General features: G+C 48.5%; 1 protein-coding gene across 1 annotated transcript in view; it reads right to left on the reverse strand.

The window, feature by feature from the left end:
• Positions 1-17337, reverse strand: part of MYLK (myosin light chain kinase) — a 129977-nt gene that overhangs the window by 53991 nt on the left and 58649 nt on the right. Inside the window, exon 16 of the mRNA XM_038751481.1 lies at positions 13202-13288. Within this exon, the coding sequence (XP_038607409.1) occupies positions 13202-13288 (87 nt within the window). The remainder of the gene's footprint in view (positions 1-13201; positions 13289-17337) is intronic.

The following is a 17337-nucleotide window of genomic DNA, read 5'->3' on the forward strand; positions in this document are numbered from 1 at the left end:
AGACAAGTGGCAGAGCAGGGATTAGAACCCAAGTCCTTCTGACTCCTAAATCCATGCTTTAGCCACTAGGCCATGCTGCTTGTAGGGGAGAGGTTTCCAGGCTGGAAGAACAGCATGAGCAAGGAGTAGGAGGTGGGAGAGGGGAAAGTGACTTTCCCAAGGTCACACAGCAGATATGTGGAAGAACCAGAATTAGAACCCAGGTCCTTCTGACTCCCGGGCCTGTGCTCTACCCACTAAGCCATGCTGCTTCTCTGTCCCATATGGGGGACAGTAGTCATAAGTCAGAGGGAGTAAAAGTATTGAATCTCCATTTTACAGTTGAGGAAACTGTTACAGAGAAGTTAAGTGACTTGCCCAAGGTCACACAGCAAGCAGTTGGCAGAACAATTGGCAGAGCCATACTCTTTCCACTAGGCCACGCAATCACCACCCTGGACAGTTGCATATTTTCTTCATACTCTCAGGCTTTGGGTACCTAGAGGTACATTCCTTATATGCTGCATTATTTATTCAGCTGTTCCATCCTGATGTTTGTGTATTTACTTTGGTATCCTTGTTCTTCCTCTGGCTCCCACTACTTGTACATATTTTTTAATAACAATAATAGTAATCATGGTATTTGTTAAGCTTTTACTATATACCAAGCACTGTTCCTCTAGAATGTAAGCTCCATCTGGGCAGGGCGTGTGTCTATCAATTCTATTTTATTATTATAATAACTATGGTATTTGTGAAGCACTTACTATGTGCCAAGCACTGTTCTAAGCACTGGGGTACATACAAGATAATCAGGTCCCACATGGGGCTCAAACCCTAAGTAGGAGGAACTGGTACTGAATCCCCATTTTGCAGATGAGGGAACTAAGGCACAGAAAATTGAAGTGACATGCTCGAGGTCACACAGTTCATTCATTCATTCAATCATATTTATTGAGCACTTACTGTGTGCAGAGCACTGTATTAAGTGGTTGGGAGAGTGCAATATAACAATATTCCCTGCCCACAACGAGTTTACAGTCTAGAGATGAGTTTACAGTCTAGAGCAGATATGTGGCAGAACCAGGATTAGAATCTATGGTCCTCTGACTCCGAGGCCTGTGCTCTTTCCACTAGGCCAGGCAGCTTGTATGCTCCCAAGTGCTTAATAAGTGCTCAATAAATACCATTGATTGATTGATTAATTTTGCCAAGTACTGGGACAAATACAAAATAATCAGGTCAGACATGGTTCTTGTCTGGCATGGAGCTCCAAGTCAGGATCTCCAGTTTACAGGGGAAGAAACTGAGGCACAGGTAAATGAAATGACTGGCCCAAGATCACTCAGCAGGCAAGTGGTGGAGCCGGTATTAGATCTCAAATCTCTTGACTCCCAAGCTCTGTTTTTTTCCCTCCAGCCATGTTGCTTTTTTTTTGTCTGCCTGTGCTTCCCATTATATTATAGAATGTGTTTCATGCTCCTGTGGCACCTATCAAGTACTTAGTACAGTTCTTTGCATGCAGGAGGTACTTAATAAATACTATTGGATAATTACTAGGTGGCCTTCTAGGAATACTCTGTATAGAGAAGACATCCAGTACCATGCTCTATACACAGCAGGTGCTCAGTACAGTTCTCCACACTCACTAAGGACCCAGTACAGTGCTCTACACAGGTGTTCAGTAAATCACTCTGCACTCAGAAGGCACTTTGCTCACATTAGAAACCTGGGAGCAAGGAACATATCACTTCTTTATTCCGAATCAATCAAACCATTGGTATTTATTCTGTCCTTCCCAAGCACTTTGTTCAACACACTGTACCAAGTGGATGCCCCATAAATTCAAATAGCAATTTCTTTAGGAGTTCTAATTCTTCTCTACTTTCAAACTCCTGATGATTTCACTGTCCACTTGGTCAGCAAGGATTTCCCAAAGACACACTCTCTCTCTCTCTCTCTCTCTCTCTCTCTCTCTCTCTCTCTCTTTTTAATGGTATTTGTTAAGTGATTACTATGTGCCAGGCACTGTCCTATGTGATGGGGTAGATGGAAGCAGTGTGGCTTAGTGGATAGTGCAGAGTCCTGGGAGTCAGAAGGACATGGGTTCTAATCTCAGCCCTGCTACATGTCTGCTGTGGGACCTTGGGCAAGTCACTTTACTTCTCTGGGCCTCAGTTACCTCATCTGTAAACTGGGGATTAAGACCGTGGGACAGACTGTGTCCAACCTGCATAACTTGTACCTAGTCCAGTGCTTAGAACAGTGCTTGGCACATAGTAAGTGCTTAACAAGTACCATAATAATTATTATTATTATTAGGTTGGGCACAGTCCATGTTCTACATGGGGCTCACAGTCTAAATCCCCATTTTACAGATGAGGGAACTGAGGCTCAGAGAAATGAAGTGACTTTCCCAAGGTCACACAGCAGACTAAGTGGCTGAGCTGGGATTAGAACCCAGGTACTTGCACTTCCAGGCCCTGGCTCTAACCACTAGGCCACACTGCTTCTCTATCTCCTCCTCTCCACTCTCCTGTTTCCTCCTCTTCATCCTCTGCCTTGCCAGATGACTCAAAACCCACCATCTTCCTGTGCCCCAACCCCATTACCTCTCATCTCTTAGAAAGACTCATTCTCCAGACCCTTCAATCAATCAATCGTATTTGCTGAGCACTTAACTGTGTGCAGAGCACGGTACTAAGCGCTTGGGAGAGTATATTAATAATAATGATAATCACGATATTTGTTAAGCACTTACTATGTGCCAGGCACTGTACTAAGCACTGGGTGGGTGGGATACAAACAAATCTGGTTGGACCCAGTCCCCATCCCACATCAGGCTCACAGTCTTGGTCTCCTTTTTACAGATGAAAAAGGAAGCAGCATGGCTCAGTGGAAAGAGCCTGGGCTTGGGAGTCAGAGGTCATGGGTTCTAATTCCAGCTCCGTCACCTGTCTGCTGTGTGACGTTGGCCAAGTCACATCACTTCTCTGGGCCTCAGTTACCTCATCTGTAAAATGGGGATGGAGACTGTGGACCCCACGTGGGACAAGAACTGTGTCTAACCTAATATGCTGTATCTACCCCAGCACTTAGTACAGTGCTTGGCACATAGTAAGCGCTTAACAAATACCATAATTATTATTATAATTATTAGATGAAGGAACTGAGGCACAGAGAAGTGAAGTGATTTGCTCTGGCCCCAGGCCTGTTCTCTATCCACTAGGCCATGCATCTCCATACAGAGTCGGTAGACATGTTCTCTGACCTCAACAAGCTTACGGTCTAGAGGGGGAGGCAAACGTTAATATAAATAAATAACTTACGGATATGGACATAAGTGCTGTGGGGCTGAGGGAGGGGTGAATAAAGGTGGCAGATCTCAGAGTAAGGGTGACAGAGAAGGGAGTGGGAGAAAAGGAAATGAGGGCTTAGCCAGGGAAAGCCTCTTGGAGGAGGTGTGCTAATTATAAATGAAGGCAGGGTTGGCCGGGCTGGAGCTGAAAGTGTTGTGCCTGATCCATTCCCTTGGGCTGATGGACTAAACCAGGGCTGGGCTCTTCACTTCCCGCTGAGCAAAACCCCTGGTAATATTTTTGTTAGAGCTCACTATGTGCCAGGCACTATACTACATGCTGGGGTAGATATGCTGGGGCAGATGCAAACTAATCAGGTTGAACACAGTCCAAGCTCCACATGGGGCTCACAGTTTTCATCTCCATTTTACAAATTTTACAAAGTGACTTGCTCAAGATCACACAGCTGACGTGTGGTGGAGCTGGTCCCAGGTCCTTCTGACCCCACGCCCCTGCATACCCTCAGCCCCCTGTCACCACAGCTGAGGAAGTCCCTGCCTGCTCCCAACATCCTCTGCATGTGCCAGGCTGGGGGTAAAAACCGTTTTTCTGCCTCCTTAGCCCCTCTTCCCCTCCAGAGTCAAACGAGGCATCTGGTATCTGCAGCCTCTCCACCCTGTCTGTTCTCCACCTTGAGGCTGAGCAAACCAGCTTCCTTCCCTCCCCCAGCACCCCTCATGCAGGGCCGGCACATTAGTAAGGAGACCCCAGCCCATCCTGCTTCTCACCATCCTGGCAAGAATGAGAAGAGCCCCTGAATCCTGAGGCCTCCCAAATAATAAATAACTGTGGTATTTGTTAAGCACTCACTATATGCTAAACACTGTAATGATAATAGCAATAATAATAATAATAACTATGGCATTTATTTAGCACTTACTATATGCCAGGCACTGTACTAAAGCGCTGCAGTAGATACAGGCTAATCAGGATGGACACAGTCCCTGTCATTCATTCATTCATTCAATTGTATTTATTGAGCACTTACTGTGTGCAGAGCACCGTACTAAGTGCTTGGAAAGTACAATTTGGCAACAAATAAAGACAATCCCTACCCAACAACGGGCTCACAGTCTAGAAGGGGGGAGACAGACAACAAAATAAGACTAGACACATGGAGCTCGCAGTCTCAATCCCCATTTTACAGATGAGATAACTGAGGCACAGGGAAGTGAAGTGACTTGCCCAAGGTTACACTGCAGACAAGTGGCAGAGCTGGGATTCAAACCCAGGTTCCTTGTGACTCCCAGGCCCATGGTCTATCCCCTAGGCCATGTTGCTTGCCTGTAAGTGCTGGAGTAGATACAGGATCATCAGGTCCCATATGGGGCCCAGAGCCTCAGTAGGAGGGAGAACAGGCAATGACCCCATTTGGCAGATGAGGGAACTGAGGCACAGAGAAGTGGAGTGACTTGCCCAAGGTTACACAGCAGACAAGTGGCAGAGCTCCGTCCTCTACTGGTTCTCCTCTTATCTCTCTGGCCATACATTCTCAGTCTCCTTCATGGGCTCCTCCTCCCCCTTCCATCCCCTAACTATAGGGGTTCCCCTTCTGCTCTCCATCTATATTCACTCCCTTGGTAAACTCATTCACTCCCACAGCTTCAACTATCATCTCTACACAGATGACATTCAAATCTACATCTCCTCCCCTGTTTTCTCTCCCTCCCTCCAGGCTCGTATCTCCTCCTGCCTTCAGGACATCTCCACCTGGATGTCCACCCGCCACCTAAAACTCAACATGTCCAAGACTGAGCTCCTTATCTTCCCTCCCAAGCCCTGTCCTCTCCCTGCCTTCCCCATCACTGTGGATGACACTACTATCCTTCCCATCTCACAAGCCCGCAACCTTGGTGTCATCTGGGCATGTCACTCCCCTCCTCAAAAATCTCCAGTGGTTGCCTGTCAACCTTTGAATCAAGCAAAAACTTCTCACTCTCAGCTTCAAGGCTCTCCATCACCTTGGCCCCTCCTACCTCAACTCCCTTCTCTCCTTCTACAGCCTAGCCCGCACCCTCCACTCCTCTGACCTGTGTCTCGTTCTTGCCTGTCCCGCTGTTGACCTCTGGCCCATGTCCTTCCTCTGGCCTGGAATGCCCTCCCCTTCACACATCTGCCAAACTAGCTCTCTTCCTCCCTTCAAAGCCCTACTGAGAGCTCACCTCCTCCAGGAGGCCTTCACTGACTGAGCCCCCCCGTTTTTCCTCTCCTCCTCTTCCTCCCCTCCCCATCGCCCTCTCCCTCCCTCTGCCCTACCACTTTCCCCTCCTTACAGCACTTTCATTCATTCATTCATTCAATCGTATTTATTGAGCACTTACTGTGTGCAGAGCACTGTACTAAGTGCTTGGGAAGTACAAGTTGGCAACAGATAGAGATGGTCCCTACCCAACAGTGGGCTCACAGTCTATACACAGCACTTGTATATATTTGTACATATTTATTACTCTATTTTATTTGAACATATTTACTATATTTATTTTATTAATGATGTGTATATAGCTATAATTCTATTTATTCTGATGGCATTGACACCTATCTACTTGTTTTGTTTTTTAGTCTGTCTCCCCCTTTTTGCCCGTTGTTGGGTAGGGACCGTCTCTATATGTTGCCGATTTGTACTTCCCAAGTGCTTAGTACAGTGCTGTGCACACAGTAAGTGCTCAATAAATATGATTGAATGAATGAAAGAATCCTTGACTCCACTCTCTCATTCACCCCCACATATCCAATCCGTCACCAAAACCTGCCGGTCTCACCTTCACAATGTCGCCAAGATCCGCCCTCTCCTCTCCATCCAAACCGCTACCTTGTTGCACCTTGTTGGTACAATCTCTCATCCTATCCCGACTGGATAAATGCATCAGCCTCCTTTCTGATCTCCCATCCTCTTGTCTCTCCCCGCTTCAGTCTAACTTCACTCTGCTGCCCGGATTATCTTTGTATAGAAACACTCTTGGACATGTCACTCCCCTCCTCAAAAATCTCCAGTGGTTGCCTATCAACCTTCGAATCAAGCAAAAACTCCTCACTATTGGCTTCAAAGCTCTCCATCACCTTGCCTCCTCCTACCCCCCTTCTCTCCTTCTACAGCCCAGCCTGCACACTCCACTCCTCTGCTGCTGCTAACCTCCTCAGTGGGCCTTGTTCTTGCCTGTCCCACCTACCCCTGGCCCACATCTTAACTCTGGCCTGGAGTGCCCTCCCTCCACACATCCACCAAGCTAGCTCTCTTCTTCCCTTCAAAGCCCTACTGAGAGCTCACCTCCTCCAGGAGGCTTTCCCAGACTGAGCCCCCTTTACCCTCTGCTCCTCCTCCCCTTCCCATCGCTCCCCCCACCATGCCCCCTTCCCATCCCCACAGAACTTGTGTATATTTGTACATATTTATTACTCTATTTTATTAATGATGTGTATATATCTTATAATTCTATTTATCTATTTTGATGGTATTGACACTTGTCTACTAATTTGTTTTGTTGTGTGTCTCCCCCTTCTAGACTATGAGCCTGTTGTTGGGTAGGGATTGTCCCTATCTGCTGCCAAATTGTACTTACCAAGCGCTTAGTACAGTGCTCTTCACACAGTAAGTGCTCAATAAATACAATTGAATGAATGAATGAATTAGGACCCAGGTCCTCCTGACTCCCAGGCCCACACTCTTTCTACTAGGCTATGCTGTTTCACCTAGAACATCAGGAAGGCCAGGGACTGTGGACTCTAAATCACAAGGAGAAACTCTGCCACAGCTCCCTGCTGACTTTTGTTTTCACTGGGTGGATTGGGTTGTGTGGGTCCTCAACACTCATGCTGTTTTTTAGTGTTTCAGGAGTGTCAGTGCACTTGCTCATGGCGCTCCAGGCCCCTCTCACACACCTCTATTCACAGATTGGGAGCCCTCCTCCCAGCCACAGTGTTGGTCTCCAATTCCCATCCTTTATACTCTTTCCTAACACTTTGTACAGTGCTCTGCACTGTCAGCACTTAATAAATTGTATTATTAATACAACTATTAATAATAATGATGGCATTTATTAAGCACTTACTATGTGCAAAGCACTGTTCTAATCGCTGGGGAGGTTACAAGGTGTTCAGGTTGTCCCATGCTGGGGGCTCACAGTCTTAATCCCGATTTTACGGATGAGGTAACTGAGGCCCAGAGAAGTGAAGTGACTTGCCCAAAGTCACACAGCTGACAATTGACAGAGCTGGGATTTGAACCCATGACCTCTGACTCCAAAGCCCATGCTCTTTCCACTAAGACACGCTGCTTCACCTTTACTTCACCTTTACTACTTTGACTTTACTACTATTATCGCTATTACTATTACTACTCCTAAGCGCGTAGTATAGTTCTCTACATATAGTAAGCACTCAATAAATACGATTGAATGAATACTACTACTACTATTACAACTGCTGCTACTACTACATACAATGGCTACTACTACCTACAGCAGCTACTACTACTTCTGCTGCTACTACTACCTGCAGCGGCTACTACTGTCTACTACTGTTACTACTGCTACTACTACTGCTGCTACAACTACTGCTACTATGACTACTGCTACCACTACTGCTGCTACTACTACTACTAATAATAATGATGATGGTATTTGTTAAGTGCTTATTATGTGTCAAGCACTTTTATAAGCACCGGGATAGAAACAAGCTAATCAGGTTGGACACTGCCCCACCCCATATGGGGCTCACAGTCTTAATCCATTTAATAGATGAGAAAACTGAAACACAGAGAAATAAAGTGACTTACCCAAGGTCACACAGCAGACAAGTGGTGGAGCTGGGACAGAACCCAGATCCTTCTGACTCCCAGACCCGTGCTCTATCCACTAGGCCATGCTGCTTCTCTGCTGCTACTACTACTGCTACTACTACTACCACTGTGATCACTACTGCTACTACTGTTAGTACTACTACTCCTACCACTACTATTCCTACCACTGTTACCACTACTGCTAGTAGTAGTAGTACTACTATTGTTATTACTCCTACCACTGCTACCACTACTGTTACTACTAACCTATCAACTGCTACTACTGTTACTACTGCTGCTCCTTTTAATAATGATAATGATGATGGCATTTATTAAGCGCTTACTATGTGCAAAGCACTGTTCTAAGAACTGGGGAGGTTACAAGGTGATCAGGTTGTCCCACAGGGGGCTCACAGTCTTAATCCCTATTTTACAGATGAGGGAACTGAGGCACAGAGAAGTGAAGTGACTTGCCCAAAGTCACACAGCTGACAAATGGCGGAGCCAGGATTTGAACCCATCACCTCTGACTCCAAAGCCTGGGCTCTTTCCACTGAGCCACGCTGCTTCTCCTTTTCAACGGCAGGAGAGGATTATGAACAGCTCTGCACTGTAACAGTCAATCTCGTGGTATCAGAGCTTTGCTGGCCACGTCACAGTTCCGCTGGAGTCCAGAAAGGGTCAGAACAAACCCCCAGGCGGTTGGGGGGGGGGGGGTGTCGAGCGGGGGCGGTGGGGTGGACATAGCCGGGCTGCAGAGTCCTTCTGGACTCATTTGGACCCCCCGGCTTGGCCGGGCATTCCGGGCGGGTGCCGGCCGGGGGGTCGGAGGTGCTGGAGCCACAGCTGTGGGCCATCAGTGGTCACTCAGCCCCCATTCCAGGGTCCCCGGGACCCCGGCCAGGGTCAGCTGTGGGGCAGTCTGGAGCCGCCGCTTGTTCCCGAGGGCTGGGGTTGAGCTAGAGAGGACACCACAGCCACAGCCACAGCAGCCCTGTGCTGACACCAAAGCAGGAGGGATTAGGGTTAGACTGAGGGAAGGACTTCCTGACTGTGGATTGCGAAAACCTAGAATGGGTAGAGACCAAAGGGAAGGACAGAGGAAACAGGCACCGGCCCTGCCTTCAAGGGGCTGCCAGTCTGATGGGGAGACCAGACACACACACGCACACTAACACACAGGCACGCATGTGCCTACACTCTGCTGAGTTCTGGGGGAGGGCAGAAGGAGGCTCGATGGGATGTCGGTCCAACGGGAAGATAGGATAGACATATACACACATACGCACAACACACACAAACACACACACAGCAGTAAGGCCAGAAGCAGATGACACCAATTGATCAGATCCGAAGGGGATGGAATGGTTAGTGCCCGGTGCTTTGCACATAGTAAGCGCTTAATAAATGCTATCATTATTATCAGGGAAGGTTTCCTGGACAAGGTGAACTTGCAGGCATCTGGGAGGGAGGGAGCTACCCCCTACTTCTCAAAACCCTACCCGACCACGGTTTTTCTGACCCGGCACTAGGCCTGGTTCTCTTCGTTGCTCTCTATCCATCCCTTTTCGATCTGGTTCTCTGTCTCTGTCTCTTGTCCTTTCACATTGTGTGTCCTCCAAGCCTCTGCTTTGAGCCCGCTGCTCTCCTCGCTCTCCCCTCGCTCCTGCTCAGTCTGATTCTTTGGCTCTGTCTCTGTCTCTCATCCTCTCACCTTGGACATCCTCCAAGGTTCTGCTTTGTGTCTTCTGCTCTCCTCTCTCTCTACTTCCTCTCTCAGTGAACTCATCCACCCCCAAGGCCTCAGCTCCCATCTGTCTATGGATGACTCCCACTTCTCCCAACCCCACATCTCCTCCTGCCTCCAGGGTCTCTCCGCCTGGAGGTCCCATCACCACCTCTAATTTTATCACGGCCAAAATGGAACTCCTCATCTTTCCCCCTAAACCCACAATGCCCCCTAACTTTCCTAACTCATTTGGAGAAGCATCTTGGCCTAGTGGAAAAAGCATGGATCTGGAAGTTGGAGGAACTGGGATCTAATTCCAGCTCTGCCACTTGTCTGCTGTGTGACCTTGGGCAAGTCACTTCACTTCTCTTTGCCTCAACATGCTCATCTGCAAAATGAGGATTCAATACTTGTTCTCCTACCTACTTAGACTGTGAGTCCCATATAGGACCTGAAAGGGGAAGCAGCATGGCCTAATGGAAAGAGTACAAGCCCGAGAGTTACAGGACCTGGGTTCTAATCCCGGATCCACCACTTATCTGCTGTGTGACCTTGGGCAAGTCAGTTAACTTCTCAGATTCCTCACTGGTAAAATGAGGATTAAATCTTACTCCCTCTACTTAATAATAATAATAATGGCATTTATTAAGCACTTACTATGTGCAAAGCACTGTTCTAAGTGCTGGGGAGGTTACAAGGTGATCAGGTTGTCCCATGGGGGGGCTCAAAGTCTTAATCCCCATTTTACAGATGAGGTAACTGAGGCACAGGGAAGTTAAATGACTTGCCCAAAGTCACACAGCTTACAATTGGCGGAGCCGGGATTTGAACCCATGACCTCTGACTCCAAAGCCCAGGCTCTTTCCACTGAGCCACGCTGCTTCTCTGCTTAGGCTTTAAGCCCCACGTAGGACTGGAACTATGTCCGACCTGATGAATTTGTATTGATCCCACTGCTTAGAACAGTGCTTGACACACAGCAACTGCTTAACAAATATCTTTCTAAAAAAGTTGACAATACCACCATCCTCCTTACCTCAGAAGTCTGCAACTTTGCTATCTTTCAACTCTCACAGCCAATCCACTGCCACATCCTGCCTATTCTTCTTACACAACATCTGCTTGATCCTCCCCTTCCTCTTCACCCACACAGCCACCATCTTGGTTCAAACTCTGGCCAACCTTGTTTCCTCGACTATGAAATGGGGATTCAATCCCTGTTCTCCCTTCTATTTAGACTGTAAGCTTCAAGTGGGTCAGGGACTGTATCCAATCTGTATCGACCCCAGCAGTTAGAACAGTACTTCACACATAGTAAGTGCTTAACATGGTGCTTGGCAGAGTGCGAAGCATGGTGTAGTGGGAAGGGGCATGGCCTTGTGGATAGAGCACAGACCTGGGAGTCAGAAGGTCATGGGTTCAAATCCCAACTCCTCCACTTATCTACTGTGAGGCCTTGGGCAATTCACTTAACTTCCCTGTGCCTCAGTTACCTCAACTGTAAAATGGGGATTAAGACCTTGAGCTCTATACAGGATAGGGACCGTGTCCAACCTGATTTGCTTGTATTCACCCAGTGCTTGGTACTGCCTGGCACATAGTAAGTGCTTAACAAATACCACAATTATTATAATAATTATTATTGTTACTATTATTATTAACAAAAACCGTAAAAACAAAAAAACCTTCTGGCCATCCCTCACTCACGCTGCTCCCCCGGCCTGGTTCGCCCTCCTTCTCCACATCTGACAGAGCCCAGTTCTCCCCACCTTCAAATCCCTCCTAAAACCCCACCTCCTCCCAAACTCCCCTCCACATTGCTGTTGCACGGATAGTTTTCCCGAAATGTCATTGGGCCCATGTCTCTCCTGTCCACTGAACCCTCTGCCAGCAATCTGGGTCCCTCCATCATCTCCTTGTCAACTTCTGGGCTCACCCCAATCTGGGCCCAGCTGGCCTCTTGCTCTCTGCTTTCCAACCCAGTCTCCCATCACATCTGGCTCTCTTGTCTTCCGGAGACTGGCCCAAATCTGAGATGCAGTGTGGCTTAGTGAATAGAGCACCGACCTGGGAGCCAGAAGGTCATGGGTTCTAATCCTGGCTCTGCCACATATCTGCTTTGTGACCTTGGGCAAGCTGGAGAAGCAGTGTGGCTCAATGGAAAGAGCGCGGGCTTTGGAGTCAGAGGTCATGGGTTCAAATCCCGGCTACACCACTTATCAGCTGTGTGTCTTTGGGCAAGTCACTTAACTTCTCTGGGCCTCAGCTACCTCACCTGTAAAATGGGGATGAAGACTGTGAGCCCGCCGTGGGACAACCTGATTACCTTGTTAACCTCCCCAGCACTTAGAACAGTGCTTGGCACATAGTAAGTGTTTAATAAATGCTATCATTATTATTATTACTTAACTTCTCTGGGACTCAGTTATATCATCTGTAAAATGGGGATTAAGAGTGTGAGCCCCATCTGGGACAGGAACTATGTCCAACCTGTCTCACTTGAATCTACTCCAGTGCTTAGAATAGTGCTTGGCACATAGTAAGTGCTTAATAAGTACCATAATAATAATAGTTATTATTATTGGCACTGAGTCACTTGGACCGTGACCCAAACCCCATCCCCAGGGGGTCCACGCACGGCAAGGCACTGTGCTGGAGGCCCCAAGCTGGAATCCCTGCACTGGTGAGACCCCAGACTGGAGGCCCTCGGCAAAAACTCGTCACCATTAGCTTTAAAACCCTCCAACACCTCACCCCCTCCTACCTCACCTTGGTTCTCTCCAGCTACAACCCAGCCCACACAATTTACTCCTTCTGTGCTAACCTTCTCATTGTGCCTCCATCTTTCCTGTCTCGCTGCCAATCCCTGGCCCAAGTCTTGCCTCTGTCCTGGAAAGCCCACCCTCCTCAAATCCGCCAAACAATCACTCTCCCTTCAAAGTCTTACTGAAGGCCCATCTCCTCCAAGAGGCCTTCCCAGACTAAGCCCCTCTTTTCCTTATTTTGCACTCCCTTCTGCATCGCCCTGACTTGCTCCTTTTACTCTTTTCCTCTCCCAGCTCCACAGCACTTATGTACATATCCATAATTTTATTTTCTTTATTTGTATTGATGTCTGTCTTCCCTTTCTAGACTGTAAGCTCATTGTGGGCAAGGAACATGACCGTTTATTGTTGTAATGTACCACTGTACGATGCACACAGTAAATGCTCAATAATTATGATTGAATAAATGAATGAATGAATGAAAGGGCCAGGTTAGAAGTTCAGGCTGGAGGCCCCATGTTGAAGGGTCCGGGCTGGAGACCCTGGGTCAGGCAGTGGCCAGGACAGTGGGGGCAGGAGTAGCCGGGATACTCACCATTGTTCCCCAGCACAGTGGGGAGGGAGGACCGGGCCTTCCGGGCCTTCATCTCTAGAACTTTGGGCTGCGCCGAAGCTGGTGCACCTGGAGAGAAATCAGGCTGGGGTGAGCAGGGGCTCCCACCCCTCCCGGACTGTTGCTCCTGTGTGCTCCCCTCTCCCCCAGCCCACCATCGACAGTACCAGGCCCCTCCTCTTGTATGACTCTGTAGGAGTCCTAAATGAGCCCACCCACCCAATCCCCTCAAGCCTCCCTGCCCCAGGGCCGAGGGGCCGAGGCCAGAGAAAGGATCCATCCAGAAGGGTCAGACCCCAGCTTGGGTGGGAGGACTCCAAAAAGGTTCATCTCATCCAGTCCCCTGCCTCCAGCACACCTGCTCTCTCCTGGAAAGGAGAATCCGGGTTCCCTGTGGATCCTGCCCTTAGGTCTCACAGCACCTCCAGTCTGGAAATTTCTCCTAGAGGTTGTCTAATCTGAATCATTCATGCATTCAATCGTATTTATTGAGTGCTTTCTGTGTGCAGAGCACTGTACTAAGCACTTTCACTAATCATTGCTGCTTTTGTAACATCTAGCATCCTCTTGATCAGCTTTGGGGAGACAGATGACCTCTGACTTCTGATCCCTGACCCTTTCCTCTGATCCCCTTGGTCTGAGTTGCAAATTGGGGTGTGGGAAGGGGCAGCAGATGAAATGGGGGCCTGGAGATGGGACTTGCAGAGTTCTAAGCAATGACTTGGGGGAAGGGAGGAAGTGGGCTACTTAGGGGTGGGGATGGTCTGAATTCTCCAGGGGGATAACCTCCCTATCCCCCTGTCTTTTCCCCTCCTTCTCTACCTCTCCGCCCTCCACCCCACCTCCTGGTACCATCTCTTCCCTCCAGGCCTTTGGGGTGGGTGTCTGGGAGCTTGAGGACACCCAAACCATCAGTGGTGCTTCATGAGAGTAGCAGGAGGGGGGCTTGGATTAACCACAGATTCCCAATTCCCAGGCTGCCCCGGCCCCAGGACTGCAGAGAATTGAGAGCAGGTGGGAGACTCTCTCTACCAGCTATTTTGGAGCCTGGTGGGCCCGGGTCTGGCTGGGGGGCCAGGCACACACTCATGGTTTTCTGAGTGGGGGAGAGGGCAGGCAGCTGTGGGGTCAGTTGATGAGGGCCAGAGGCCATCCTAATCCTCATCCACCACCTTGCTAATCCTTCTCAACCTCTCAGCAGCCTTTGAAACTGTCGACGGCTTCTCCTGGAAATATTACCCAACCTCAGCTTCACTGACACTGTCCTCTCCCGGTTCTCTTCTTATCTCTCTGGCTGTTCATTCTAAGTCTCCTTCATGGGCTCCTTCTCTGCCACCCACCCCTAACTGAGGGGATCCCTCACGGCTCAGTTCTGGGTCTCCTTGTATTCTCCATTTTCACCCACTCCCTTGGAGAACTCATTCACTTCCACAACTTCAAGCAGTGTGGCTCAGTTGAAAGAGCACGGGCTTGGGAGTCAGAGATAATGGGTTCGAATCCCTGCTCTGCCATTTGTCAGCTGTGTGACCTTGGGCAAGCCACTTAACTTCTCTGTTCCTCAGTTACCACATCTGTAAAATGGGGATTAAGACTGAGCCCCACGTGGAACAACTTGATCACCTTGTATCCTCCAAGCGCTTAGAACAGTGCTTTGCACATAGTAAGCGCTTAACAAATACCATCATTATTATTACCATCTCTATGCGGATAGTTCCCCAATCAACATCTCCAGCCCTGATCAGGCATCAGGCAGAAACTCCTCACCTTCGGCTTCAAGGCCATCACCTCGCCCCCTCCTACCTCACCTCCCTTCTCTCCTTCTACAGCCCAGCCCGCACCCTCCGCTCCTCTGCCGCTAATCTCCTCACTGTGCCTCGTTCTCGCCTGTCCCGCCATCGACCCGCGGCCCACGTCATCCCCCGGGCCTGGAATGTCCTCCCTCCCCACATCCGCCAAGCTGGCTTTCTTCCTCCCTTCAAGGCCCTACTGAGAGCTCACCTCCTCCAGGAGGCCTTCCCAGACTGAGCCCCCTCCTTCCTCTCCCCCTCTCCATCCCCTGCGCCTTACCTCTTTCCCTTCCCCACAGCACCTGTATATATGTATATATGTTTGTACATATTTATTACTCTATTTATTTATTTATTTTACTTGTGCATATCTATTCTATTTATTTTATTTTGTTAATATGTTTGGTTTTGTTCTCTGTCTCCCCCTTCTAGACTGTGAGCACACTGTTGGGTAGGGACCATCTCTAGATGTTGCCAACTTGTACTTCCCAAGCACTTAGTACAGTGCTCTGCACACAGTAAGCGCTCAACAAATACGATTGATTGATTGATTGATCGCTCTACTTTCTCTGCAGTCTCACAGTCTCACATTTCTTCCTACTTCAGGACATTTCTACTTAGATTTCCCACTGACACCTCAAATTTGATACATCCAAAACAGAACACCTTGTCTTCCCACCTAAAACCTGTCCTCTCTGACTCCCATCATTGTAGACAGCACCCCATCCTCCTTATCTCACAAACCCATAATCTTGTCATTATCTTTGATTCATCTCTCTCATTCAAACCACATATTCAATCTGTCACCAAATCCTATTCGTTTGACCTTCATAACATCGGTAAAAGCCAACCTTTTCTCTCCAACCAAACTGCTACCATGTTAATACAATCACTCATCCTATCCCACCTTGATTACTGCATCAGCCTCCTCGCTGACCTCCCCTGCCTCCCATCTCTCCCCATCCAGCCCATACTTGACTCTGCTGCCAAGATCGCTTTTCTTCAAAACTGTTCAGTCCATGTTTTTCCACTTCTTTAGACCCTCTAGTAGTTGCCCATCAATCTCCACATCAAACAGAAACTCCTCACCATCAGCTTTAAGCCCTCAATCACCTTGCCCCCTCCAACCTCCCCTCACTGATCTCCTACTACAACACAGCCCACACACTTTGCTCCTCTAATGCCAACCTTCTCACTGTACTTCAATCTCATCTATCTCACTGCCAACGTCTCACCTTCATTCTGCCTCTGGTCTGGAACTCCCTCCTCTTTCATATCTGACAGACAATTACTCTCTTTACCTTCAAAGTCTTATTAAGAGTACATCTTCTCCAAGAGGCCTTCCCTAACTAAGCCCTCATTTCCTCCTCTCCCACTCCGTTCTGAGTTGCCCTTGTACTTGGATTTGAACCCTTCATTCACCCATCCCTCAGCTCCACAGCACTTATTCATTCATTCATTCAATCGTATTTATTGAGTGCTTACTGTGTGCAGAGCACTGTACTAAGTGCTTGGGAAGTACAAGTTGGCAACATATAGAGATGGTCCCTACCCAACAGCGGGCTCACAGTCTAGAAGGGGGAGACAGACAACAAAACAAGACATATTAACAAAATAAAATAAATAGAATAAATATGTACAAATAAAATAAATAGAGTAATAAATACGTACAAACATATATACAGGTGCTGTGGGGAGGGGAAGGAGGTAAGGCAGGGAGGATGGGGAGGGGGAGGAGGGGGAGAGGAAGGAGGGGGCTTAGTCTGGGAAGGCCTTCTGGAGGAGGTGAGCTCTCAGTAGAGCTTTGAAGGGAGGAAGAGAGCTAGCTTGGTGGATGTGCGGAGGGAGGGCATTCCAGGCCAGGGGGATGACATGGGCCGGGGGTCGACGGCAGGACAGGATGCTAGTAAGCGCTCAATAAATACGATTGATGATGATGACAGGTGAGAACGAGGCAGTGAGGAGATTAGTGGCAGAGGAGCAGAGGGTGCAGGCTGGGCTGTAGAAGGAGAGAAGAGAGGTGAGGTAGGAGGGGGCGAGGTGATGAAGAGCCTTGAAGCCGAGGGTGAGGAGTTTTTGCCTGATGCATAGGTTGATTGGTAGCCACTGGAGATTTTTGAGGAGGGGATTAACATGCCCAGAGCATTTCTGCACAAAGATGATCTGGGCGGCGGAAGTGGGGAGAGACAGGAGGATGGGAGATTGGAGAGGAGGCTGATGCAGTAATCCAGTCAGCATAGGATGAGAATTTAGGATGACTTATGTCCATGTCCATAATTTATTTGAATGTCTGGGCAGGGAATGTGTCTACCAACTCTATCATACTGACCT

This window comes from Tachyglossus aculeatus, chromosome 1, assembly GCF_015852505.1.
Source record: "Tachyglossus aculeatus isolate mTacAcu1 chromosome 1, mTacAcu1.pri, whole genome shotgun sequence".
In the NCBI taxonomy this organism is placed as follows: domain Eukaryota; kingdom Metazoa; phylum Chordata; class Mammalia; order Monotremata; family Tachyglossidae; genus Tachyglossus; species Tachyglossus aculeatus.